The sequence below is a fragment of the Eptesicus fuscus genome, chromosome 22 (assembly GCF_027574615.1).
Source record: "Eptesicus fuscus isolate TK198812 chromosome 22, DD_ASM_mEF_20220401, whole genome shotgun sequence".
NCBI lineage: Eukaryota > Metazoa > Chordata > Mammalia > Chiroptera > Vespertilionidae > Eptesicus > Eptesicus fuscus.
Window position 1 is genome coordinate 11,714,830 of NC_072494.1, and position 26,649 is coordinate 11,741,478.

The 26,649-nt window shown below is 40.3% G+C and overlaps 1 protein-coding gene across 4 annotated transcripts in view; it reads left to right on the forward strand.

Annotated features, from left to right (window-relative positions):
* Positions 1-26,649, forward strand: part of TBX15 (T-box transcription factor 15) — a 94,865-nt gene that overhangs the window by 44,407 nt on the left and 23,809 nt on the right. For all 4 annotated transcript variants that reach the window (XM_008147244.3, XM_054711442.1, XM_054711444.1 and 1 more), the window contains 5 exons: positions 7,344-7,557; positions 11,908-12,009; positions 13,683-13,854; positions 14,960-15,127; positions 23,209-23,273. In XM_008147244.3, the coding sequence (XP_008145466.1) occupies positions 7,344-7,557; positions 11,908-12,009; positions 13,683-13,854; positions 14,960-15,127; positions 23,209-23,273 (721 nt within the window). The remainder of the gene's footprint in view (positions 1-7,343; positions 7,558-11,907; positions 12,010-13,682; positions 13,855-14,959; positions 15,128-23,208; positions 23,274-26,649) is intronic.

The following is a 26,649-nucleotide window of genomic DNA, read 5'->3' on the forward strand; positions in this document are numbered from 1 at the left end:
CTCGTGCAGGAGGCAACCAATTGATGTGTTTCTCTCACATTGATGTTTCTCTCTGTCTTTCCCTATCACTTCCACTCTCCCTAAAAATCAATGGAAAAATATCATCGGGTGATGATTAACAAAAAAAACAACAACAACAAAGAAGAATTTTAATTTCATGGGGAGAAAGACATAAAATATTTGAATTAGGACCATTCTAGAAAATCCAGTACATGTAGGTATCCTTATTTTTTCTTGGTCTTCCCGATTAACTTGGTTATTGGCATATAATGTTATATGTTAATTTGATATATTACTATTTATAAAGTGCTTACAGTTACATTATTATCAGATGAATTCTCTTCAAGAATATATATCCATTTAAAATCAACAACTTTGGGGCCTGAACTCTGACCCGAGTTAAACCTAAATAAACCAAATTTTGCACAAGAACTATTTCAGCTGCCTTTTATGTCTTGCAATGCGGTCATTACACATTTCTTCAAGTCCAGACATCTTCCAATGTTATTTTGTACCTTCTAATGTTATGTTGCTTATGGTCTAGGACAGTGGTTGAGAACCGCTAGCAGGGTCGCCTAAGACCATCGGAAAGCACAGATATTTACATTACGATTCATAACAGTAGCAAAATTACAGTTGTGAAGTAGCAACGAAAATAATTTTATGGTTGGGGGTCACCACAACATGAGGAACTGTATTAAAGGGTCGCGGCATTAGAAAGGTTGAGAACCACTGGTCTAGGATAAAGCAAAAGAGTGATTGATGTTGACTGTGACCTTCAGTGGTCTGTCGCATTTGGATGTTTTACCCAGAGGGTACGGGGACAGGAAATAAAATACAACAAAGATGCCAAAACTGGTTTGGGTCAGTGGTTAGAGCATCAGCCTGCGAACTGAAAGGTCCCAGGTTCGATTCTGGTCAAGGGCATGTAACTTGGTTGTGGGCACATCCCCAGTAGGGAGTGTGCAGGAGGCAGCTGATCGATGTTCCTAACTCTCTATCTCTCTCCCTTCCTCTCTGTAAAAAATCAATAAAATATATTTTAAAAAATACAACAAAGAGGACCTTTACCAATGTACTTATTAAATAATGTTAAGTTTGAGACGATACCTAAAAGATTCATGAACATAACTACCATGCTACTGAGAAAGATGAAGTCCCATATGACCTTGGGTTTGAATATTCTCCTCTCCCAAAAGAACTGACAATATTTTAGTTTCCATAGAGCTATCTTCTGGCTGAGCCTGAATACGAGGTCTGCATTGCCAAGTTCAGATCGGGAAGCACACAGTTTTGCAGGTCTGGTTCTGAAAATGGGCAACAGTGTCTGGTGGCCAGAGCATCACCTCTAATGTCAGATTAACTTAGGTCCCACTCTGACTCCTCCCAGTTATGTAATGTGAGAAAAGCCCCTTCATCTTGCCAAGCCTCCGTGTCTCCATAGCAGCAATCATGCCTACTTTCTAGGGTTTTCTGTGAAAAATTGTGTAAGATAGAGATAACTATCTAGTGTAGTGCCTGCTACTTCTAACCCTTTTTTTGCTTCCACCTTCAAAGCATGCTGGAGCCCTTTAAGGCTGAACCTTTGATGGACATTGGGCCTTTGATCGACAAGAAATAGATATAAAAATTACTGCTGCCACTTCTTTGCAGAGCCTCTTTAAAAGGCTTAGATCTCAGGGATGACTTTGGGTCCTCACCTCTGGTTCTGTGTACCACCAAGAGAGGTGCTGGTTGTCGGGTGGAGAGATATGTGCTCTTACTCTCCTTAATTGGCTTATTGGCATGAAAACTGCAGGCTTCAGGTTACCTCCCCCTTTCTCCCAAATAGAACTCGGAGGACATGGATTGCTTAGAGACTTCATTCCATTACTAATCATCTAATGGGCTCATTTGAGTGTTTGCTATCATCATAATTTTATTTTAATCCAACCTGGGTTATAGTTCATTCGCTTGAAACTCTGGACTGGGTATCAAATTTGGGCTCAGTCCGTACTCAGGTCAATGCCAAATGCTCTGCTTCTGCCCTATTTAGAATTACTCTGAAAATTTTCATCACCAGATTTCTCCAAGCTCCCTGATAAAATCTGACATCCCAGAACCAATTTCCACTGCAGAGGTCCTCTGGAAATAGTTTACTTTGAGCCTGGTACAGAGAGTACTGCCCGGGTTATAAGCTTCTGATGTCTGCCCTGGTATGAAGGGGAGCCCAGAGATGGCTGTGAGAGTGTTGGGTTTAGAAACTTCGGGGCTTAGGAAGTAGACCAAGGAATGGTTGCCCTACCAATATCAGATAGGAATTACCACTCAATACAGTTGTGTCCCAGTTATTGGCAGGAAAACACCCCAAACAAAACCACCACGATTGTTTATCATATGGGTGGGGTCTTTCTCCTTTGTTTCAAACTATTTTCTTCCTTGGGGTAAAATATGACAGCTGAGGTGCAGTATTATGGAAGTGGCACTGTGCATCTAATCTCAGATGTGCATCTCTTATCTACATCTCTTTTTTTTCTAAATATATTTTTATTGATTTCAGAGAGGGAAAAGGAGAGATAGAAACATCAATGACGAGAGAGAATCATTGATTGGCTGCCTCTTGCACACCCTCTGCTGGGGATTGAGCCCACAACCCAGGTATGTGCCCCTAACCAGAATCAAACCTGGGACCCTTCAGTCCCAAGGCCGACATTCTATCCACTGAGCCAAATCAGCCATGGCTCTTACTTCTCTTATCTGACTATAGTAGTCTTCCAACACCCATCTCCAACAATGACACCAGGCTATCATATCATACATCATTCATTCAGGAGACAGGCTATCATATCAAACATCATTCATTCAGGAGAGACCTACCTTCTAGGTCATATTGTTTTCTATTTTTCTTAGACTCAATTTTCTCATTAACAAAATGGACATAAAAATATATGCCATGGCTATCTCATCACATGGAAAGGCATATTAGATAATGTACAACATATAAATTAAGAAACTATTTCATAATTGCTAGTATTTTGCATAAATTGAGAATTGAACTTGCTCTAAGCTAACCCCCACTTTCTGTGGGAATTGAGTATCCATTTTATCCAAACGAGATAGGTAGAGATAGAAAGTGAGTAACACTATGAACTGATGGTTAGAATTTCTTTAAGGATTTTTTCGATGGAATAGATATGTTGATTTGACCCTATGAGTCACACAATGTTCTTCAGTGACTTTTAACTGACTCAGTGCAGGTCCCCTAAGTTTTCTCTAACTTCCTTAGTTATGTGCGATGTTATCATTTATGCTCCTGATTTACTGAAATTCCCCTTGCTAAAGCACTATGCACAGGAGACATCTCATAGCCAAGAAGTCTTTCCAGGTCATTCAAATGAGATTCTAATGGTTATTTTTTGAAGGCAGGAAGTCACAAATTGCCAAGGATAAAAGAACTTGAAAACACAGAGGTATTTTCTGATCTTCAAGGGACTGATTATATTTCTGAATGGAAGGTCTGATTTGATTGAAATAACCTGTTATGCATTTCTTATGTTCATGACTTAGGTAACTCGAGTATACATTCTGATTAATAGCTGAAATAATTGATCTGATTAGCCTATTTTACATGACTATGATTTAGAAATGTATTTTAAAAATAAGTAAACTTTATTTTTACCTAAGCTGTAGATCTTGACTCTGAGATTACTATTTTAAGGATATTATAGGTAGCTTATATCACAGGTAGCCCTAAATACTCTAGAAATTTATACATATAGTGTCCCAAAAAATGTATATACACACATTGAATAATTATAAAGGAAGTATTTATTAAAATACATTTCATTTTCAAAATTGAGCTATCAGCTGTTAAAGTAATGTATACATTTTTTGGGGATACCCTGTGTATATATATAAAATATGACATTAATTTTATTTCCAAATTATGACTTGTAAGAAACAACTGAAAATGAAAAATTACATAGTGCCTTCATGTTATTGCAAGTGTGGGCCAGTGTCTGTATTCTGTATATAACAGTCACTTGGGTTCTATTTTGTGGGGATGGAGAATCTAGGAGCACCAAATACTTCCAGGGAAACAAATGAATGTCTTTGGAAATCCTCTTCATGGGCAAATAGGACCTATGCCTCCGTAGACTTGTCCGTTTCTTTGCCAGTAACCATGGGTTCCCCAGGACTGTTCTCAGACCCCTCTCTTTTCTGGATTCCTATAACACACCAGACGGTATATAATGGTGTGAAAAACTGTGTGACAGCATTTGGCCTTGTCTCTAATTATTTGTGGATGTGCCCAGTTTCCACTTGTACTACAAGTACCTTTAAGAGGAGCCCCATTATGTACTTCGATATTTCCCAGAATCTAGCACAGTACTGGGCACATAGTAAGCACTCAATAAACACATAGTTAATCAACATTAACTGGGAAACTTCTCAAGGTCTGGAATTCTGTTTCAAATTATCTACATGGTACCTCATATAAGGCCACATGCTGATAGGTGCTTATTGATTGATTTGATTGAAACTATAAACAGAATACCCATTCAAGTCTTTAACTCCTGTGATGATGCAAACTTGGGCCCCCAGTCTTTTTCCTCATTAAACTTATCTGGTCCAAACAGTTTTAAATTTGATGCTTCTATCTGAGATTGCCTCTAAAAGTTACATTAGAGAAGATTCTTAATTCTTCAAGTCATCAGAGGTAGAAGAGATTAGAAAAGTTTTCACTTCATTCCTTCTAACGGCATGATGAGGAAATAGGTCCATTGTGGCTAAGTAACTTGTCCAAGATTATCCATTCATCCATTTAATGTCACATTTGAGCACCCATTTTATTCCAGATGACACGGTGAGTTAAGAGTAGAGCCTCTTATTTCCTAACTCTCCAGCCATAGTCCCTGTTTCAATCCCAACCTCAATTTGGCTACCATTAAATATTTATCACTTAGTGCAGTGATATTGTTCCCTCCTCTCCCCTTTCCTAAACACACATCAGAGAAATCAAATGTCCAAGTTTTCTGCTGGGCCCTACTTAAGATGTCTATTTCCAACTTTTTCATAATTATAGTAGCCCTTATGGCAAGGAGATTTCATAACAAAGGTAAGACAAGACTATTTAAAAAAAAAAAAAAAACTTGCCGAAACCGGTTTGGCTCAGTGGATAGAGCGTCGGTCTGCGGACTGAAGGGTCCCAGGTTCGATTCCGGTCAGGGGCATGTACATTGGTTGCGGGCACATCCCCGGTGGGGGGTGTGCAGGAGGCAGCTGGTCGATGTTTCTCTCTCATCGATGGTTCTAGCTCTCTATCCCTCTCCCTTCCTCTCTGTAAAAAATCAATAAAATATATTTAAAAAAAATTAAAAAAATAAAAAATAAAACTTGCCGAGAAGTTTTTGAAAAATTTACAATGTTCATGGTAAGTGAGGAACTCTTGGCAAATTACAGAAACAAAATGGGATTTGGGAATCCACGTCTCAGAGGATCAGAATGACTGTGTTTGGCCGAGTATGTGATGACATAAGGGCTCTGCTACTGAAAGGCATATAGGACCGGGCTAGGAAAGAGATTTGTCACTCCACAGCAGCTCTCGTCTTAGATAAGTAGCTTCACTTTTCTGTGCTTGAAGGGGACCAAAATTAGTAGCTCCTGTTAAGTCCAGGGTATAAAATTATATGCTTAGCCATGTAAAACTAAGTCATAATTTTTTTTTTTTGTAAAGATGGTGACTGGACTTGTGATTGTGGATACACTAAAGATCATGGGCAGAGACTTTTGTGTGATTTAGGAGCTTGGTACAGTTCTGCAGCCCCCCAAATGCCTTCAGCAGTGAAGGGTGAGGAACTGGGGAGGACGCAGAGAGGTGGCACTTTGTTCCCTGTGGCCTTTGGCAAAGCTGTGGGATATTCCTGCCAGAAATGCTGCCTGGGTTTGAGAGAGGAACACACCAGGGCTACAGGAAATGGAAATTAAAGGTATCATGGGCTGGGTTGTTCCCAAGCCTAGAACCTGCTACAGGTAAGTGAACATGGCAGCAAGGTGGCCTGGCATTCTGTGCCATCCTTCCCCCACCCTGCTGGTGTCAAGGACTGATGCTCAAAAGATCATAACCTCTGACAGCATTGCAAAGTCAGGTGCCAGGGTAACACACCGCTGTTTCCAACCTTTATGTATGTACCTATTTCCGGGGGAAGCAATCAGATGCTAAGGTTGGCTTAGAGAAACAGCTTCTTAGGTTTGGCTTGAAGTATCATTTGACCTAAGAAAATTGTCCTAGCTAATCTGAGCTTAAAAATTCTTACGAGATACAGTTCTTGGCACTGGGCCCCTGAAAGTAAAAGTTAAAAAATTACAGAAAATTCTCTGGTAAATCTGACACGGTCCTTCTCCATTAGTCTCCTTGCCACCCCTTCCTCCCCCATGGGTATGGAAGACACACAAGGAAAGGACCATCTGGCTCAGCATGACAGCTTTTTATTTGGTTGCTCTCAATCCTACCTTCCTGTTTGGATCACCACTCTCCTCTGCCCATACTTCAGAAACCAATCAAGGTGTCTCCTGAGCTCATTTATTCCCTTTGTTTCAGCCGCCTTCTTGGGTAACTTTTTCCATATGCTTACATCCTTGCCTCACAACGGATTTTTTTTTTTCTTTCTCATCCAAAATGGCCTGATTGAACTCTTAGAAAAGGCCATATACTTGGATATAGGACAAAGTGCTTCTAAAGATCCCCAACAACATTTCATTACTTTTGATGACCAGGATATATACAGGAGGCGGGGGGAGAGGGGAAGGAGAATTGCTGTGTTTAAAAGTTATTGACTGATGGGCAGTGATGCCAAGTAGGATGGAATTCAAGAACATGTTGTTGTTAGCATTGAACTCCCCACTCCCTCCGCCCCCCTGAAGTACACGAGACCAATCTAGGTTTGGAGCTAGAGTCTGTTGTTGTTGTTGCTGTTATTATTATTACTATTACTAAAATGTGGCCTTTATGTACTCTGTTGCCCCAGCTTGGCTTCAAGCCCTTCAACATGGTGACATTAGTATTCTTTATATTGCCTGTTGTGGACCAATTTTCTTCAGCTGTTGCTAAAACTTACTAAAATGCCAGATGTCATGTTGGAAACCTGAAACCTGAAAGAAGGTCGTAAATCACAAAAACAAACCATAAAAAAAATAATAAAATACCCTGAGTGCTGTGCTCTGGAGCTTCCCAGCTTCAAGTCTCCCTTTGTTCACCTCTCCCCCTCTCCACTCTGCCGCTCTCCCCACCTCCGTCTTTCAGGGTCGGGGTGTTGAGGGTGTCCAGCAGTTTCTCACCCAAGGCTTGATGGTGTGTTTTGCAGATTCTGAGCAGAGCACTGGTTCAGACTCGGAGGTGCTGGCTGAGCGGACTTCCTGCTCCTTTGACACGCACGCTGACCTGGGCCCGGGTGCTGCAGGCCCTGTGCCTGCTGCCATGGCTTCCATGGAGGAGATCCAGGTGGAGCTGCAGTGCGCTGACCTTTGGAAGCGGTTCCATGACATTGGGACGGAGATGATCATCACCAAAGCGGGCAGGTAAGGACATGTTCCTTTGAATGGCTACATTTAAAGGATGGAGGTCAAAGTAGGAGCTGTTCCATTTCTTTTTTTCATTTATTGGTGGTAGGTAGCACTGGTGAAGCCAAAGTCATGTGCACTCATGTTTTTGCATCTGGACATCTTGGTGAAGCGATCTTGTGTTTTCTGTGACTTTGCCATTTTTCTCCAAGGGCCACAGAAACCTAAATCACCTCTAGCCTCACAAACATTTCTGCCTACACGTTTCAGTTAATATTGGAGATCCATGGTACGTAACAGCCAAACCGACTGCCAAAGCAAGTGTTTCTTCACCACCCATCGTTCTCAACAGAACAAGTTTGCTCCCCAAGCAACAGCTTGCATCTTCTAAGGCCTTTAAAGCAGCCAGATGTTTTTGTAAGAATTTTGGTTTTGGTACGAATTGGGTTTGGTTTATCTTCTGAGCCCTGCTGTCGATCCACTGTATTTATTGAAAGTATTACAAAACTTTCATGCATACTGGTGGAAACTCTTGCAAATATTTATGTAGGATAATAAAAGTTTTTAAAACACAATTTCTCTTTAAAATACACTAAGCTACTCCTTCATTGGTATCTTTCAATTTTCTTGAAGGACACAGTTTTGTTAGTTATCTATTTGCGCTGGATACTCAATGTACACTACATTATTTAAAATTCATGGAAATTCTATGAGGTCAGATATGATAATTCAAAATATGGATGAGGATGTGAAGGCCCAAAGAGATTGACTAACTTGACTACAGCCACATGGGCAATAATGGGCAGCTCCAGAATTCTACACAACTCTGTCTGGCTCTAAAACAATGGTCTCAACTATTTATAACTCTGCACTGTTAAGAAATGGTTGTAGTTCTTGCCCCTTGGGTTCAAAATGAAAATGATTTAAATAAAGATAAACTGGGGCTACACTTCTTGAGTACATAGGGATACTTCAACTGAAATAAAAACAACAATGCTGCTTTCATATTTTCCAAGCCATTCTATGCAGTCTCACATCCTGGAGACCAAAAAGACCTACCTCATTGATCAAAAGCTGTCTTCATGAACATGGACATTTAAAGTAAAAGAACATTTTGATTGGGTTCAGTTAACTTCAATGAGTATAGAGAAACCTCCAAGTATAATAAACCACCACAAAAACATGAGGTTAAAACGAACCTGAAATATTGTTCATTTTCTTTCTCTTCTAGAATTGTTTTCCTTCTCTAAGTTTTAGCAGTGAATAAAACTATTAAAACGCTTCTTAGGAGGCACAACTTTGAAGGAGAATTACTTTCCATACCATCTCCTTTTTGTTGCTTGGGTTTCAGTTCTACATTTTGAGATGTTATGGTGTAGAAGGAAATAGAACAATTCAAGGAAAAAGTGTTTATTCTTTTTCTTAGTTTTGAGCAAGAGGCTTGGTTTGGAGAGAGAGGGAAAATTACTTTTTTTTTGTCTGTAAGATTTTCCAGTTTTTGTCTTGGATTTTCACTTTCTACTATTGGGTCTGTGTATTTTGGCCATTTTTGTTCTCAGTATCATACCCTTGTTTCCTGCACTTCATTGAATTCAGTTCATCTGCGAAGTTCATCGACAACTCTTCTGTGACCTCCTTTTGTGATTTCTTCTGCAGTGTTTTCTTTTCCATATTTCTACCTTCACAGATTGACTTTGATTCCTGAATCTATGTGGATAACCACAGGACAGACAGACAGTTTGTTCTTTAGTCGTACCCCTTTATTTAGGTTTAGAAATTACATTCATTGCTTCTGTATCACATTGCCTCAGGTGTTTCAAAGAAGGCTTTCTCTTCTGTTGTTTCCTCCCTCCCCATTCCCACAGTTGTTTTCTTCCTTTTCACTTCCTTTTCCTCTTCCTATGTAGTCTCCTTTTCAATTTTCATTTCAATTTCCATTTTCTTAGTTAATGTTAGTTATGTATGACTCTCTTTTATTTTTCCTGCTCAGGGGGGCTTAGTTACCATCTACTCCTCACACCTAAACTGTAATCCTGTTATTCAGAAACACTGTTGTCTACAAAGCTTTGTCTTTGAATATAGCAACATAATCTGTGTAATCAGCACCATGGACAGAGGTACGTGTAGGGCCTAATGGCCTTAGAAGACAAAAGAATTGGCCTAAATTTAGTCATAAAAATAAAACCAAACACATCTCACTTTGTAAACCTGAAAAATTATTTTTTCTCTAGGGTATTCTGACTTCACTTGGTATTCTGTGCTAAAATGCTAACAAAAAGAAAAAGCAACTTTTGATATATTTTTAAGAAGCGAACTAAAATATAGTCATAGAGTTTTGAAGCAAGAGGGCACTTTGGAGATGACCTAGTTCCTTTCATTTGTGTTAGAAGGGATGGGGTTAAAGGACTTACCAAAGGCACCCAGCTCATTCATCATTGATTGGCTGCCTTCTCAAGCCCCTTACTGGGGATTGAATCTGCAACCCGGGCATGTGCCCTTGACTGGAATCGAACCCAGGACCCTTCAGTCTGCAGGCAGATGCTCTATCCACGGAGCCAAATCAGCTAGGGTGACAGGTAGCTTTTCTACTTTAGGTCATATAAAATGTTCCTGATAAAACAGTTAATCAGTTTGAAAACACCTAATCCCTTTTCTTGAAATCACCAGAAAATAAGTTAATCTTTTTCAATGTAACAAATCTCTATAGGTGGCTGAAAGGAACCACATTTTCTTATCACAGATAGCAAGTTAGAGGACTTCCTCTCTATCTCTGGCAAGATGCTCTTCAGCCACTTATACATATAGGACAATTCTAAGTCATTGTTATTAAAAAGGCAATTACTAATCTATATTTAAATCTATAACCAAGGTTCTCAAATTTTTGGAATTAGTGTGGATCAAGGTGCTTAACAAATGTTAGATTTAGTCATTATGAGTAGCCCACCATCAAATTTCATTAGTGCACTATAATACTAAAACATAGGGCTTCTTAATTAAACTTGTGAGGGCAGAGGGAGAAAATCTAAATATACCAATAGAAGCTTCTGAAAAATTATAAAGTGGGAAAGAAGGAACAGTTAATTACATATTCTTTGAAAATACTTAAGAATTAGCCATCATCCCTGTTATAAAGACTATGGTCTCTCTTATGCTTTCCCCAAATATGATTATGATGTCACTGACCTCATACGGAAGACATTTGCTTTTTGAGTTGCTTTTGTTGGAATGTGTGACTAGAAAGCCCCTCATATAAACAACCAGTGCACATTTGCAAGATGGCTGTCTGGGGCCAAAGTATGGTCTTTGGCCGTGAAATGAAGCAAAGCCAATTAGGCTGTATGTGGATCAAACCTGTGACCTTGACCTCATTAGCACTGTGCTCTGCCCAGCTCAACTAAATGGCCCCAGATGGTTAAACTTAATGTAGCATTTTGTGTACAAGTACCCTACAGAACATTCAGGCAATCCAACTTTTTGAACCGAGCACTTTTTATGTCTGGCTCCTAAATGAATGACATACAAAAAGAGCTTGATGTTTTTCTTCTTTCTTATGGCTAAAGAAGAATGGTGAATTTTATTCTAGACTCGTTGAAACACAATACCTCTTTGGGTTGCTCCCTCTTCAATTATGAGAGTAGTTGTAAAGTGCCATATCCTGACCTCGCTTGCTTTGGCAAGTTTAACAAGCCATTGTGGTAGAAACAAGGTATTGCCCAGAGGCCACTAGAATTCATTTGGTATTTGCTCCCTATTCCACAGGGTCTTTCTCATGACACACATGTTGACAGCCTGAGAACTTGCAGAAATTTTTCTACATTTTACCCATTAAAAAAACACTTTGGTGGCCCTTTGTTTGGGAATGGTAGCACCTTCCTTTTTTTCTTAAGACATTATTTTTAGAGTGGTCACTTTCAAATAGACTCAGCCAATCAGAAATATTTTATGATCAGCAACAACAGCTGTGATAAGCTATTTGGAGAGTAAGATGATTATAAATTATTCAAGTATGGTAAGCATATGAGTATAAGTATATTCAAGAATGTTATAGCCTAATAAGAAATGTATGTGTGGATTCATACACATCATCCATTTATCTAATTACAGTTATGTATGTGCCCTTTGTGTATATGAATCATCAAATAGGTCAATGTAAGTTAAGAAGAGGCACTATTTAAGCAATATAAGTCCTCAGCATATTTTATAGTGATAATTCTGTAAGTGAAAAAAAAATAAGCTAACTTTGAGAATTAGAGGACACTGAACTTTGGCATTCTTAAAGTGCTTAATGAGAAGAGACTTTCTGAGCTTTTACGTCTGCTGCTTCTTCCCCTCTGATTGCTCTGCTTCCTACTTTATTCCCCTTCATAGGAGGATGTTTCCTGCCATGAGAGTGAAAATCACTGGTCTGGATCCACACCAGCAGTACTACATAGCAATGGACATTGTGCCTGTGGACAATAAAAGATACAGGTAATTAATGACTCTGAAATGTGGAATTGTGGGTATCACTAAAATTCTAGAACTATTCTTTAAACTCATTTGATGAAGTATTTTAATAGTGCACTGTATAATGCTCTGTACAGGGAATAAGGATGGAGAATATGCCAATGGCCTGTGGCAGAACACCAGGCAGGAAGGAGTCACTAGAGGCAGGAAATCAGGACTCAGTAATGGCTGGGTCTGGAATTCATCCCCACTGCATCTCTGGAGAGAGTGGGATTGTTTATAGTCTGCCAGGGTAGCAAAAATCCAATGAAATTAAGTCTAAAATTACTTCTGTTAACATTGAAAGCAATTAACATATTGAATGATTTGGTTTATGAAATGCGGAGGTAAAATGATTGATTTTGAAGAGGGGAAAGAGAAGTAGACCTATACAGTACATTCAATCATATATTTGAAAGATCACCCTGTGGATGGTGAAGGAAAAGAATAGAAGAATTGGGTGAGACCTTAAGAAGAACATCTAGTTAGAGTTATAATTCATTGATATGGGTTGTGAGTGAGTTTGCTAAATATTTTTCCTTCAAAATCATGAAAAGCCAACATAGTCTCCATGGCTTTTGGATGGCTCACATGGAGTTCTTGTCTGAAACAAGTTGGGGCTTAATTGATCTCTTGAGATCTCAATCCAATCAGTGAATCATGGCTGATTTTTGAAATGCCTGAGAACTTGGCCCTAAATCCATGAATTTGCAGGAGAGAGATGAGTGGCGAAGACCAGGACTAGTGTGGTGGGTGACAGAGCTGTCCCACAGAGAAGTGGTCTTGAGTGCAGGGCTTAAGAAGGGAAAGGCTTCTGATCTTTTTAGAGGATCTTGGGAGTTGAGATTAGGACTCAGTGCCTCTGTTTGCCAGGTCCCAGGGCCCACAAGCTCCTTTACTAAGAAACAGGAAGCGTCAGATCCATGGAGAGCAGCCTTCAGAACTACAGGGCAATTGGCAAAGTCTGGAAAACTGACCTCCTTTGCTACCAACAGCATCTCATTTCCAGTGGCTTTGTGGGAAAATAATGTGGGAGATGATGACGTTCAAGATGGAGTTCATCAAAGAAAACACTGGGAAGACTTGGTGTTGTTTCTGGGGATGGTGGCACTAAGGCAGAGGCCCTCCATTTTCCTAGAAATGCCTCAAAATCGAGATCTCTGGCAAGGAAATGGTTAACAAGTGAGCTGCTTGGAGGGTCTATGCACATGGCTGTGTTTTATAGGACGATATGGAAGATGTTTTTAATAAGGAACCAAATCCTGAACAAGTGGCCAACAGATTATATGGTTTGCATTTGGAAGGTGAAAGGTTGCAGTAAAATACCTTTTCCATAGCTAGGCACGTGGGTTCAGGATGCCTGTGTGCACACAGGGGTGCAAAGCAAGGAGAAGGAGAAGAAAGAAAAAGGACTGTGAGAATGTTTTTCTTGTGAGGGCTGCAGCTTTGATCATTAACCACAACACCTTTTTGCTCTCCCCCACCCCACCCCATCTCATTCTCCATTTCCCCTTATCTTTCCTTCTCTTTTTCTCCTTTGTGTACTACTTCTCCATTCTTGTCATCTCTTTGCTACTCTCTCCTGTCCCTACTTGCTTTCTGAACCTTCTATTCCCTCTCTGCATACCTCTCTGAATTCTCCTCTCTCCCTCTCTCAGATACGTGTATCATAGCTCCAAGTGGATGGTGGCTGGCAACGCTGATTCCCCTGTGCCACCAAGAGTTTATATACACCCTGATTCTCTAGCTTCCGGAGACACTTGGATGAGACAGGTGGTCAGTTTCGACAAACTCAAGCTGACCAACAATGAACTGGATGATCAAGGACATGTGAGTCAAAGAACCCCATCTCCCTCTTCCTCCTCCCTGCTGTTCCCCTTTTTGCTTTAGAGCCCACTAGCCCCAGGCTTTTACAAACAGGTAAAATAAGAATCTCCATGCCACTCTAAGTCATCTTAAGAAAATAAGCATAACATTTTTTTTATTCCTGTGACATTTCATTTATTACAAATCTAACATTTAGCAAACGTCTGCTATGCATCAGGTTGTGTTTATCATACAGAAGTCTTGTGCTCCAGGTACTCACAGTCTAGTCAGGGGAGAATTCAGAGACAGAAACACAGGACAAATAAAAAAATGGTGAAAGAAATCACAACATTCATAACAATGCACAGGGAAACAACTGAAGTGACAGTTTTGGCTGATTGTCGAGGGAAGAATTTATAAATTCTGGCTGAATTTCTAAGAGAATTATAGGCCTTGAGGCTTTCCAAGTATAATTAGATCACCTGATGCTATCAATTTACCTTCTGCAGTAAAACATATACTGAATTTTCACTGAATGACATGATCCATATTGGGTGCTATGGGAAGACTGAAGAAGCTAAAACCATGGCTCACATCTTGAAGGAAATGACAATTTTCTGAGGAAGGGAGAATGTACTTACACACTACTCACTCTCACGTGACATAAGAGAATGTCTATAAATTCAGTAACAAAGTGCAAATAACAGCTTGTAGAATATAAAGACAGCATGAGCCCATGTTGCAAATTTGAAGCAGGAGGGAACCACCGTCATGTGGCAGAGGTCTGGGACCTTTTAGCGGAGTGACGTCTACTGGTACCAGAGCATCATTCAGCATTTACCCAGTTAAAGCAAACGTATTGCATCCACCGCCCATGATCGGGATAATTTGCTATATGGTTCCATATGATGCTCTCTAATCACTTAGTCCTGCCTGTGGTGGTCAGGTATACCGACTTCTGGTTTCTTGTACATCCCGCCCCCTGATTTCTGGTTTCCTGTACATCCCACTCCCAATATGTACTCTTTCTAAAATGCTTCTACTCCGTGATTTTATTTGCATGAGAGCTTGAAAAGATGTAGGGACCTTAGAGCCAACCCTGTCTTAATGTTTCTCCTTCTCATTCCAGATCATTCTGCACTCCATGCACAAATACCAGCCTCGAGTTCATGTGATTCGCAAGGATTTCAGCAGCGACCTTTCACCCACCAAACCTGTTCCTGTTGGGGATGGAGTGAAAACGTTCAACTTTCCTGAGACCGTGTTCACTACGGTCACAGCCTATCAGAACCAGCAGGTAAGAGGCTGCCTTGAGAGTTTCTGGCGGTATCTCTTTTTAAAGGAGCTTATTCAGGCTTTTGGTAAGAAAGGCTTTGCCCTTCCACATGGCACTGAGCATGGAATGAGAGACAGCAGGCTTGCAGGGCACATAAGGCACCCGTGATGACAAGGCAGGAATGCCTAGGAGCAGCTGGCATGGTCTCGATTTAGATCAGAGACCAGATCTTTGCTCAGGAGGAGCAAACCTAAGTCATCTTCATGTCTCTCTGTACATGTAACCCATGTTCATAATCTCTACCACATCCTGGCAAGTGTTTCTCATTTGCAAGTTCTGAGGTTTGATCCATTCCTTTCCTCTTATCTGCACTTTTCCATGTATCCCAGCACCTGGCTACACTAGAGGCAACAGGTGTCTAAAATTCCATTTAAGACCCATGGCTTCACTTACACTTTCAGATGAAATTTACTTACCTGTGATCACAAGCTACACCCTAAGACCTGTATGTTTTAATGTCAGTAGTATGTCCATTAATTCCATAAATATTTAGTGGATACTGATGAATGAACTCATTGAGATCAGTTCTGGAGACCAGGAGGGTCACTATTGTAACTCAGGCTGAACTTAGAAAGCCACAGATCACTGTGACAATGAAAGGAAACTGAACATGGGTACCTGAAATCCCTTTCTCTTCCTCAAACTTCTCTCATAGGCACTGTCCTGTGTCAGAGTACATTCTCACTGTATACATATTTTGTCTATATCTGGACTGGGTTAGGGGCTGTAGTGGTTTGGAAGGGGTGGGAAACCATAATTAAGATAATGAGATTTGACAGCAGACATATCTGGTTTGATTTATGACTTTTCTACTGATGAACTGTATGCCCCTGAACACCTTTCTTACCCCTTTTAACCTGTGTTTCCTGGTCTGAAGATGTTCTAGCGTCACAGAGCTACAAGGACTAGAAGAGGTAACATGTCTAAAGTCACTGACACAAATCTGGCATCCAATTAATAGCAGTCAGACATTGCTAAATGACTGGGTCCATAGACATGAAGGAACATGGGAAGTAGCGGCCATTTTAAAGAATTGCTCAGCCCTGACCAGTGTGGCTCAGTAGTTTGGAGCATCATCTCATGCACTGAAAGACAGCAGCTCAATTTCTGGTCAAGGCACATGCTCAGGTTTCAGGTTCAATCTCCAGTCGGGGTGTGTTATGGAGGCAACGAATCAATGTCTGCCTGTCTGTCTGTCTGTCTCTCTCTCTCTTTCTCCTCCACCCTTCCTCTCTCTCTCCAATCAATAAAAAACATATTCTCAAATGAGAATTTAAAAGGAATAACTTGCTCATTAAGGAGAAAGGGGATTGTTGGGAATTGGAAGAGCTGCCTTGACTCTTGAAGATATTATAATCAATAGGTAACTACTTTGATCTCTCTGTTCTCGTGTCATGTTGGTGAATTCATGATGTGCTGACATTCAAAACAGATGAGTCATACTCAATTCTGCCTATTTTGAAGTCAAGATAACAGCTTTTGCCTGTTTAACAAGCCTCCAGTCCCTGGATAAATCAACAAGCACGATTGTTTAACATTCCCATTGGCTGCATAGATATGATTTAATATAATGCAGTGACTTACAATAAAGCAAACTAACCCCAGCTCTTTCCCCCAGGAATCTTACGGTCTGCATCCTGTAAGTCAGAGCTGTGAGCAAACAATAATTTTCAGACCTGTCTTGAAGATGCTGGGTAGCATAACCTGCTCTCTTTTGTGAGCTATATGCACCTATTACTGTGTTTTTATTGCCCTCAACCTTCCAGAATGAGAACAATTAATATTTAATGGCCAAATTGTTTAGTCCTTATATTTCTTTTTAAGGGAATGGTTAGGAAGCCTATCAGAGTGAAGAAGAAAAAAAACAGTGGTAGGTTCATTGTTCTCAGGAGCTTGTTTGCAGTAACACAATGAGGAAAGTAGAAGAGAGAGCAGAATTCAAATGAAATGTTACCCAGTTTCCCAAGGAAGGAGTCTTGTCCACAGAAAACAATGGGCTGGACATTTGGAGACCTGAGCTTTAGTCCTAAATTTTCCACTAGTTACCTGTGTCACTGGGCTCTGTGTCTTTCTGGGCTTCAATTTCTTCTTCAAGATAATGAGCAGTTGGCCTATGCTTTCTAAGGTTTCTGTTAGCTCTGAATTTATAATTTCTCCCTCCTTTTCCCCTGCATGCTTTTTAATGAGAATTGGGAACAATTTATCGCTATCAAGCCGAAGCAATAGACGTGATTTTCAAGTATTAAAAATTATGAATGTTCACGTTTGTAAACTTGTTTAAACCCTCACAACATTCCAGACCAGTGTAGTTTTAGCAAGTCTATCCTTGAGAGGTGGGAACATGTTGTTTTGTTGACCTGCACTATTCATTTGTTAACAATGCTTTCTATTGACTTCCATCTTGTCACCCAGGCTGGACGCCTGACTCTCCCACATCCAATCTACCACTAAACTCTGATGCTTCTATTGATGCAATATTTTCTTCTTTTTAATCTCATTGCTTCTGCCCTTGTTCTGGACCTGCCCCTTTTCTCTCAACCTTGGGGTGTTGTGATAGCACTCGGCAGAGTCACCTGGACTGCAAGCTCAATGTCTCATTGCCGGATGGATCTTCCAAAAGCACAGCTCTCACTGCATCATTTCTGTGTCAGAAATTGCCAATGACTCCTCAGTGCCTTGGGAACAAAGTCCAGGATCCCAAGTCTTTCAATTAAGGTCCTCTGTGGCCAATTACCAACTACATTTCTAAGCTTACTTTTAATTAATCCTCATTAAGCATCCACAAGAGTTCAGCAATCTAGTTAGAATTTTACTATTTGTACTTTGTAGCTGCCTTACTTTTGCCTATCTTCTTGTCTTTGCAGAAATGTGCACCCCCCTTCATCTTTATCTGTCTAGAGTCCTTCTATTCTTCAAGTTTGGTGCAAATATTATCTCCCACCACCTTCCTTACTTTTTCAGCTGCAAATGAGCTTTCCCTCTTGAAAGTGTTAGTGAGTGTATCTCACTTGCTGACCTGTGTGTGTTTGTTCAGTCTTCCTCTCAATATTTTAAGCACTTTAAAAAAAAGGTTGAATGTGCTACAAAAAACTGTGCGACATGGTAGAAAAAACCAGGTTGATAGTTAAGAGACTTGAGTACTACATCCAGCTGTGCAGCGGATGGATTGCACTGCCTTTGACGAATCCCTTCACCTCGGTATTCTCATTTGCAAATTGGTGGTTTGGTCTGAATCAGTGCTTCTATGTACTCAGCCAATGGAGAAGGTTTTTATGGTCCATTGAAAGGTGAGAAAAATAAGAGAGAGTATAGAGACTTTTCATACATGTAAACATTCATTTTAATAGACTCTACAATTTTTATTTTGTCCTTTTAACTTTTTTGATGCTAGAATGTCATTAAGTTTTTGAAATAATGATGGCAAGAGATAGTAGACATTAAGTCCCTTCACTTGGTAGAATAAAAAATTGGAATATCAATGTTGATCTCTCAAATATTGGAAGGGGGAATTAGAATTGGCCTATGAAATTTTTAAGCCCAGAAACCACTAATTAAGATGGACAATTCCATCTCCATAATTCTAAGACATCTGTGTCTGTCCCATAATGCAGAGCTCTGAATATTTCCTTGGAAAATTGCTGAATGATTAGTTAACACCATTCTACTACCAGTTTCTTTATATATCTGTGGTTCTGCTTTTTTGGATATAAATAGTAGTGAAGTGTGAAGAAAGAGTTTCTATTTCATGAAATATCTTATGCTTTTCTTTCCCCTTTTCCTATTTCTTCCTTCCCCCCTCTCGGACTGACCCATAGACTCCTGGGGCTGCTAGCATACTGAAGTTATTATTACTGCTATTTGCTCTCAGCATGCCAACTTGGCCAGCCTGTGGCAGAGATGAAGGTACCCCATGCCCAGAATCTCATCGTGGAGAATAAGGTGGTAGAGGTTGGAATAAAGGTGACTCCACACTTTATGTGTTTTCTTGGAAGAGGCTGATGCCAACATGTCCTCATGGAATTAGCAGGAAATTTCCATTACAGAATCTGTCTTCTCTAGGGGGAAAAGCCTGCTGAATCTTGAGGGCTTTTTATTTTTCCCAAACAGGAAACTAGATTTCCAAAAAGATACAGCCCCATTCTCCTCAGGTAACACAGTCTTATTTCTTGATGAGAATTGGCTACAGGAACCAGGAAGTCTGCAACCACAGCCAGGTTTGTGTAAGCAAATCCAATAGGATTTCTGAGTCACTCATTATATATTAAACTAGTGAGCCAGTTTTACCGTAACTTTCCAATCAAATCAGTGTAGAATTTTCTATTTCATACAGGCTAAGGTTTAAAAAAAATCCCAATGGAATACCCTTCAAGCAGTATGATAAAAATAAGCATAACTAAGAGAGTGTTAATAAGGGCAGGCCCTATCCTGTAAAAACCATACCCAAGATTTAATTTACTTTGTAGGTTGTGTTATTTATGTCTGCACTGTGCATTGTGAGGTATATCTCATTTATTAACAGCCTCTATGTTACTAGGCAAAAAAAGTCAGTGAAAATGATTAAAATGAATGGTGGCAGGCCAGCAACCACTCCCTCATGTGCCACAGCCTTCAATAACTCAGACTGCACCAATCAGTGTAAGGTTATGGAAATAAAATCAGTGAACAAAAATGCTTCCATAACCTCTGTATTTTCCATGTCTCCTCATTATCATTGGACCGAGTTTGCATATAACTCCTGTAGAGTAGCTTTGGCTGCACGGGAAGCTACTAATAGATCTTGTTCTCACTGGAAGAACATTTAAGACTTTTGTCTGTAATGCCTACAGTGAAAGCAAACAGGATTGAGGGAACTGTTTGCTCTGTAGTTTTTAAGGCTTGTTATGGCTTTGGGACTGGTGATCCCTGTTTCCCACACCATCACTCCCTCCCCCTCCCTCCTTCCCCCTCCCTCCTCCCCTCCCTCCCTCCTTCCTCCCTCTCATATTCACTCATTGAACAAATATTTTACTGAGCATGAATAGCATGTCATATTAGATCCTGTTTAATAAAATGGTATATAAAATAGATAGGGTTCCTATCCGTAGAGCAGGGGGAGAAATATGTAAAAAATAAATAAATGTATACTAGTAATTGCCAACTATGTTAAGAGTAAAGACTGAATTAAAGAGGGTGCAGTTAAAGAGAATAGCAGGCCCTAGCCAGTTTGGCTCAGTGGATAGAGCATCTGCTTGTGGACCCCCAGGTTCGATTCTGGTCAAGGGCACATGCCCAGGTTGTGGGCTCAATCCCCAGTGGGGGGCATGGAGGAGGCAGCCAATCAGTGATTTTCTCTCTCATCATTGATGTTTCTCCCTCTCCCTTCCTCTCCGAAATCAATAAAAATATATTTTAAAAAAGAGAGAAGCAGCATGCTATTTTGGAGGAGTGATCAAGGAAGACCTCTCTCATGAGGTGACATTTAGAGTGAGACTTAGAAGGAGGAGGAGGAGGAGGAAGTAGCTTATGTGAAGAATACAGAAAGGAGCATTTTTTGTCTGGAGATAGAGTGTGAGGGGCCTGAGCAGGAAATGTTTGGCACATTCCAACACTGAAAGTAGCTCAGTGGGCTCGAGCCTGTGAACCAGGGATAGAGGAGTGTGGGTGGGGCCAGGCATGGAGTACAGTGGGAGTCACTGAAGAGAATGACATGATCCAGTTACATGCTAACAAAGATCACTTTTTTTGCTGTTTAGAGAAGAGATTGGACAGGGACAAGAGTGGAAGAAGGAAGATCAATCTGAAGGTTAGAGTAGTTTAGTCAATAGATGATGGAGATCTGGTCTAAGGTGGGGTGATACAGACAGACAACCATATTAGGGTCTAATTGATCAATGTTATGATGGAGTAGGGTTGAAAATGAACTACTCAAATGCATCCCACATGCTATCTCCTAAGTAAGACCTCAGAGCATTTCAACTTGGAATAATCCCTACATTCTCTAAGCACTCACAACACTCTGGCTTTATGGAAAATGCAATCACTTTCTGTTTTACATTGTAATTATTAGTGCACATGTCTTCTTCCCTAGATTATAAGCTCCTTGGGTTGGAAGAAAAGACAGTAACAGCCATGTACTGACTGTCCACCATTCTGCCACCTGCGCCACCATTCTGTCACAGTGCTTTGCACACAAAAGGCACTTGATAATAAATCAGTAATGAGTAGCACAACCACACTCTCCATGAAGTTCTCTGAATCTCACATTAAAAACTTTGAAACAAGTACAGAGATGTTGTTTTCCCTAACATTTGGTGGCATTTGTCTATTAAACTTCTATACAGGCCCCTTGGCCTGAGATCCAGTGAATTGTGGGAAACAGGTTTTCAACCGTTTCTACCAGGCCCATGAAATAGAATGTCGTTATATTTACAAAGGTCTGTGGAGGTCCCCGAAACACAGCAGCACAATCATATATCATAAACCCCTATCATAAATGGGTCGGACAGGATAAGCCAACTTGAAAGAGAAAATAAAATATTATAACCCTGACTTGAAAAGAAAATATGGTGTGTGGTTTATTGCTGTGGATTATGGAGGAAGAAATAACTGATTTTAAGTCAAGAACAGAATGCAGTGACAGTCTTTAAACTCAATTCAGTATTCACAGGGCAGACAGTGGACGTTGGAAAGCTAAAGCGCCAGGCTCCTGCTCTGGTCTTTAAAATACATGTAAAATTGCCTTTGCTGTATTTTTAGTGCTACATTATTAGTATGTCATTCTAGAGGCAAGGAACGTTGAGGGGGGAAAATAACAGGTACTTTCAAGTTTTTTCATCAGAATCTCACATTGCATTTTAAAGACCTTTAAAGACTGTGGCTTTGAGAAACTCTGCTCTGATGGAAGAGGGTCTTGAGTAGATTTGCAACATTGGAAAGAATTTGAACCATCCCAGTGATAAGTTCTGCAATTATCAGAAAAAGATGATATCAAATAATGAGATTCCCTTATTTCTAGAATGACTTTCCATTGAGCATGCCTTCCCTCCTTTTCTGAGCTCCCCAGCCCCCACCCCTAAGTCTCTATTACTTGAATGTAGAGAGTCATTCACATCTGGTTCAGACATGAAGGTATCGAAATATGTCCCATGACCAAGGCTGAAAGCAGAAACACTAGAGCACATATACGATTTTTTGGTCAGGCTTGTTCTAGTCTAGAGGCACGAGGACAACACATACAACCACCACAGAAACTGACAGAACTAGGATAGGATATAATAGAGAGGAGCTGATGCACTGAGTGGAGATTGACCAGATAGCTCCTAAGGACTTGTTCAAGCTGGGTCACATGGTTGTTTTGCTGGGTGTGCTCAGCCTTATTAAACTGCCTCTATTTCTTCTGATTCTCTTGTAAGCCTTGCAGATTGAATAAGATATGTTGTATTCTGCCCCCTCAAGTCGCATGTTTTTAGATTTTCCTTTGGGTTCAGCCTGACAAAAGAATAGCTACTTCTTGTGTCTTTTATGAGACCATTTCAGGTCATCAAAGGAACAATCCCTAGTGGCTAGAAGACACAACTTAAGTAAAATGGGTAATGCAGCCAATTATTTGGATCCTTCAGATGAGGCAGGTTGTCTTGGTGATTCCTCCTGATTGGCTTGGCTGAATGCATTCATTCATTATTCATTCACTTGCTCACTTATTCATTTACTCACTCATTCAATAACCACTTTTTAGGGGCCTCCTGTGTATCATGTACCATGGACCCAGTTTTCCATTTCAATACCTTTATCACCATTTTGGGGCAACAAAGGTGAATGGAAAAGAGTTTATGGAGTCATACTGGGAAAACCTTGTTTTTTAGGGAGAAGAGGGTCAGGTGGGTCAGACATCTGTGTGCCAGGCCCTAGTCCTATATCAACTTCATTTAAAGCTCCAACTAAAAGGAAATGAAATAAAAACACTAGCTGTTATTAACAGAATGACTTTTGTTATTTTTCTAGGAGCAACCAAAAAGGAAGTCCATTAATGAAAATACAATTCATGCTTCTTTGTTTGTTTCCAGATCACCAGATTAAAAATTGACCGAAACCCTTTTGCTAAAGGATTCAGAGATTCTGGAAGAAACAGGTAAGAATTGGGAAAGAGACTCATTGACACTTCTTTTATATGTGACGTTATTCCAACCACACCCCATTGGCTCCTGCTTTTTGGAAAACACTTGCATGTCTCTGTGCAAAGACAAATAGATAGCTGATCCAAGAGTGAAAAAGCTGCCCTTTAAAGGCTGAATTATCCAGATTGGTTGGTAAAACACTCTAAATTAAATTACCAGATCAAGTCCCTCATGGTGTTTCCTCCTCTACATCATACTTGGTAATTCAGGCACTTAAAACAAATTTTATGGTGATTTATTATAATCAACAGATGACTTTTTCTGTTAAGCATTTATATGTGGCTAGAGAACCTACAGTGATATCTCATCTATTTTTCATTATCAGAAAATAAGGAATTGTGGACAAATAAAATTTTTCACACAATTATTACTTTTAAGAGGTAAAACGTTGTTAAAAAATTAACCATTTTTCTGAAATGATTAATATGAAAACCTGAGATGTTTCTGCTTTAATAAAGAGAGTTTATAGAGCAGCACCTCTCTGGGTGCCCTAACATCACCATTGATTAGGTTGTTATATAGTGAAACTCTTAGGAACTGTTGACGTTTATAGAACTATTTGCTCCTGTTGTAAATGGCCTTGGAGACTATGGTGTTTTTCTAGTTAATTCTTTCTTCTCTCTAAATACCTCCTTTCTAAAATGAAAATCTGTTATCCACAGAGTTAAGAGAGAATTGAAATTGCCAGGGAAACCAGATTGATCTGTTATTCGATCAGAAAATTTCACTTTACACAAACCACACTGAAACAGCAAATGTGACATGCATGTCTCATAAAGTGTGTAGGCTTTGTGATCACTATTCACTTTAGTGTTAAAACATTTTCCAAATTGGGGACATTTCTTTACATCGGAATGACATAAATTGTTAGGAGTTATCTTTGCTATTTTCTCTGCAAGAGTTTTCAGATGAACTAATTTTATATTTAATCACTCCATGAACTACATAGATAGCACAGTCACTGATTATTTCCTTTACAAAATGATTTATGAAAGTTTTCTTTTTTATGAGACACTTATCATATATGTAAAAGCTTTTAGATTTCTATATAATTTTATTTACCTCAGAATTTTTTAAGGTCCCATCTATTGAATAAAGTAAAAGCCACTTAAATTTCCAGTTTGCAGATGCCAAAATTGAGTAATATGTTTTAGGTCAGGCAACTAGTTAGTGATACAGCTACGTGAGAACTCAGGCATATGGACTCCAGGCCAGATGCCTTCCTGCTCAAGGGCTCTTTGTTTAAAATAAGACAAAAGCCTTTGTTTTCAAAATGTAGCCAATGAAGAACGAATCCCTATTCCTTTCAGTTCAGAGAGATGGTCCTTTTCCTCACAATGCGTTTCTAGTCCATGTTCAGGTCACAGAAGGTGCCTGGGAGCTGCTTCCTGTTGCCTCCCTTCCTGGGCTGGCTCTCTGGGCATATTGAGGACCTTGTTAGTGATTGGAGCCCAAAATAGAAGCTGGCCCTTCAGAAAGAAGCCTAGGGTATTGGAGATCTTTAACTTGGAGTCCAGGGATGGACGTCATGGGTTCTGTGCATTTCCAGATATTGTAAGTAATATCGTGTGCGGATGATCAGGTGTGCATTTTTCCAGGGAGAGGTCTACAGCTTCCTTCATATTCTCGAAAAGATCTGTGAACAGCAGTTAAGAATTTCTGCTCTAGATACAACTGTATTTGCCCAGGGCCCAACCAACCCTACTGTCTTTAGTTATTCAAGTACTTTCCTTTTTTTTTTTTTTTTTTACTCTTGTCTCACCAGTGGCATTTATTGTGTTTATTTTCTTCTTGGAGCTCCAGAGCTTTTCTTCTTCTTCTTATTTTTTTCTTTGCTATACTTTCCTAGTGGAATCCTTATTTGTCAGAGGCATGACCTGGACGGAGAATCTGAATAGATAGGCTGTACTGACCAGCGTTAGAGCTGGGCTGTGGGGTTGGAGCCACATTTTAATGGACTTAAGAATAAGGCCATGCACCTTGAAGCATTTGCCACTGGTTATGAAGTTGTGATGACATCTCAGTTCAAGTCCTGAGGTCCCTCTGCCTCCTCAGTGGGCTGGAAGGGACCTTGACTCACCATGGGGCCCTGGCCTGTGTCTGCTCTTATGGCTGGTTAATGTCTACTGTTCAGTAACTGCCTATCCTGCCTGGGGAACTGCTCTTCTTTGTAAGGACTCTAGGAAAGCAGAACTATAGTCTTCACTTGCCCGTTTCCATGCTTTATTTATTTACTAGAGGCCCAGTGCACGAAATTCGTGCACTTGGAGGGGGTCCCTCAACCCAGATTGTGAGAGGGCACAGGCCAGGCCGAGGGACCCCACCGGTGCATGATGGGGGCTGGAGAGGGACGCGAGAGGTTCAGTCGGGGAGGGACTGCGGGAGGGCTCCAGTGTGTGTCTGGCCTGTCTCACTCAGTCCTAATCGGCTGGATCCCAGCAGCAAGCTAACCTACTGGTCGGAGCATCTGTCCCCTGGTGGTTAGTTCAAGTCATAGAGAGCAGTTGAGTGGCCTTAGAACATCATTAGCATATTACACTTTGATTGGTTGAATGGATGACCGGACACTTAGCATATTAGGCTTTTATTATATAGGGTTTTTCTCATAGCCTGGAAATACCTCATTAAGCCCCATTAAGCCCTAGCTGGTTTGGTTCAGTGGCTAGAGCATCAGCCTGTGGACTGAAGGGTCCCAGGTTCGATTCCAGTCAAGGGCACATGCCCGGGTTGCGGGCTTGATCCCCAGTAAGGGAGCATGCAGGAGGAAGCTGATCAATGATTCTCGCTCATCATTGATGTTTCTCTCTCTTCCTTTCCCTTCCTCTCTGAAATCAATAAAAATATATTAAAAAAACACAAAAAAATAAAACCTGCACGCTGTTTTAAGTAATATTAGTAATTATAGAAGTTATCTGTGATCAAGCGCTTACTGTGCTCCAGACCTTTTACTTACATTCCTTCTAATCTTCAAAGCAACCTGTATTTTACAAATAGGGAAACCAAGGCTCAGAGAGTTTAAGCAGCTTTCCTAATGTCACACAGTAAAGCTGGAGGAGGGACTGAAACCCAAGTCTGCCTGACTTCCAAACCCATGCACTTTCTGCTCTATGAGGCCAATGATTGAAACTGAACTTATTTTATGTTCAACAGGTATGGAGAATAGATTTTTTTCCAAAAAACCTTCACCTATTTAAAGATGAAGGACCTCCTATTTTCTCAATAAAACAACCTGTATAGACTAGTACTCTGCCCTTCTTTGTCTGCTTCCCCAGGACTTTGTCATCTGCTTTCTGCACCCCTGTAAACAAGGTGCTCCCTAACAGAGGCAGG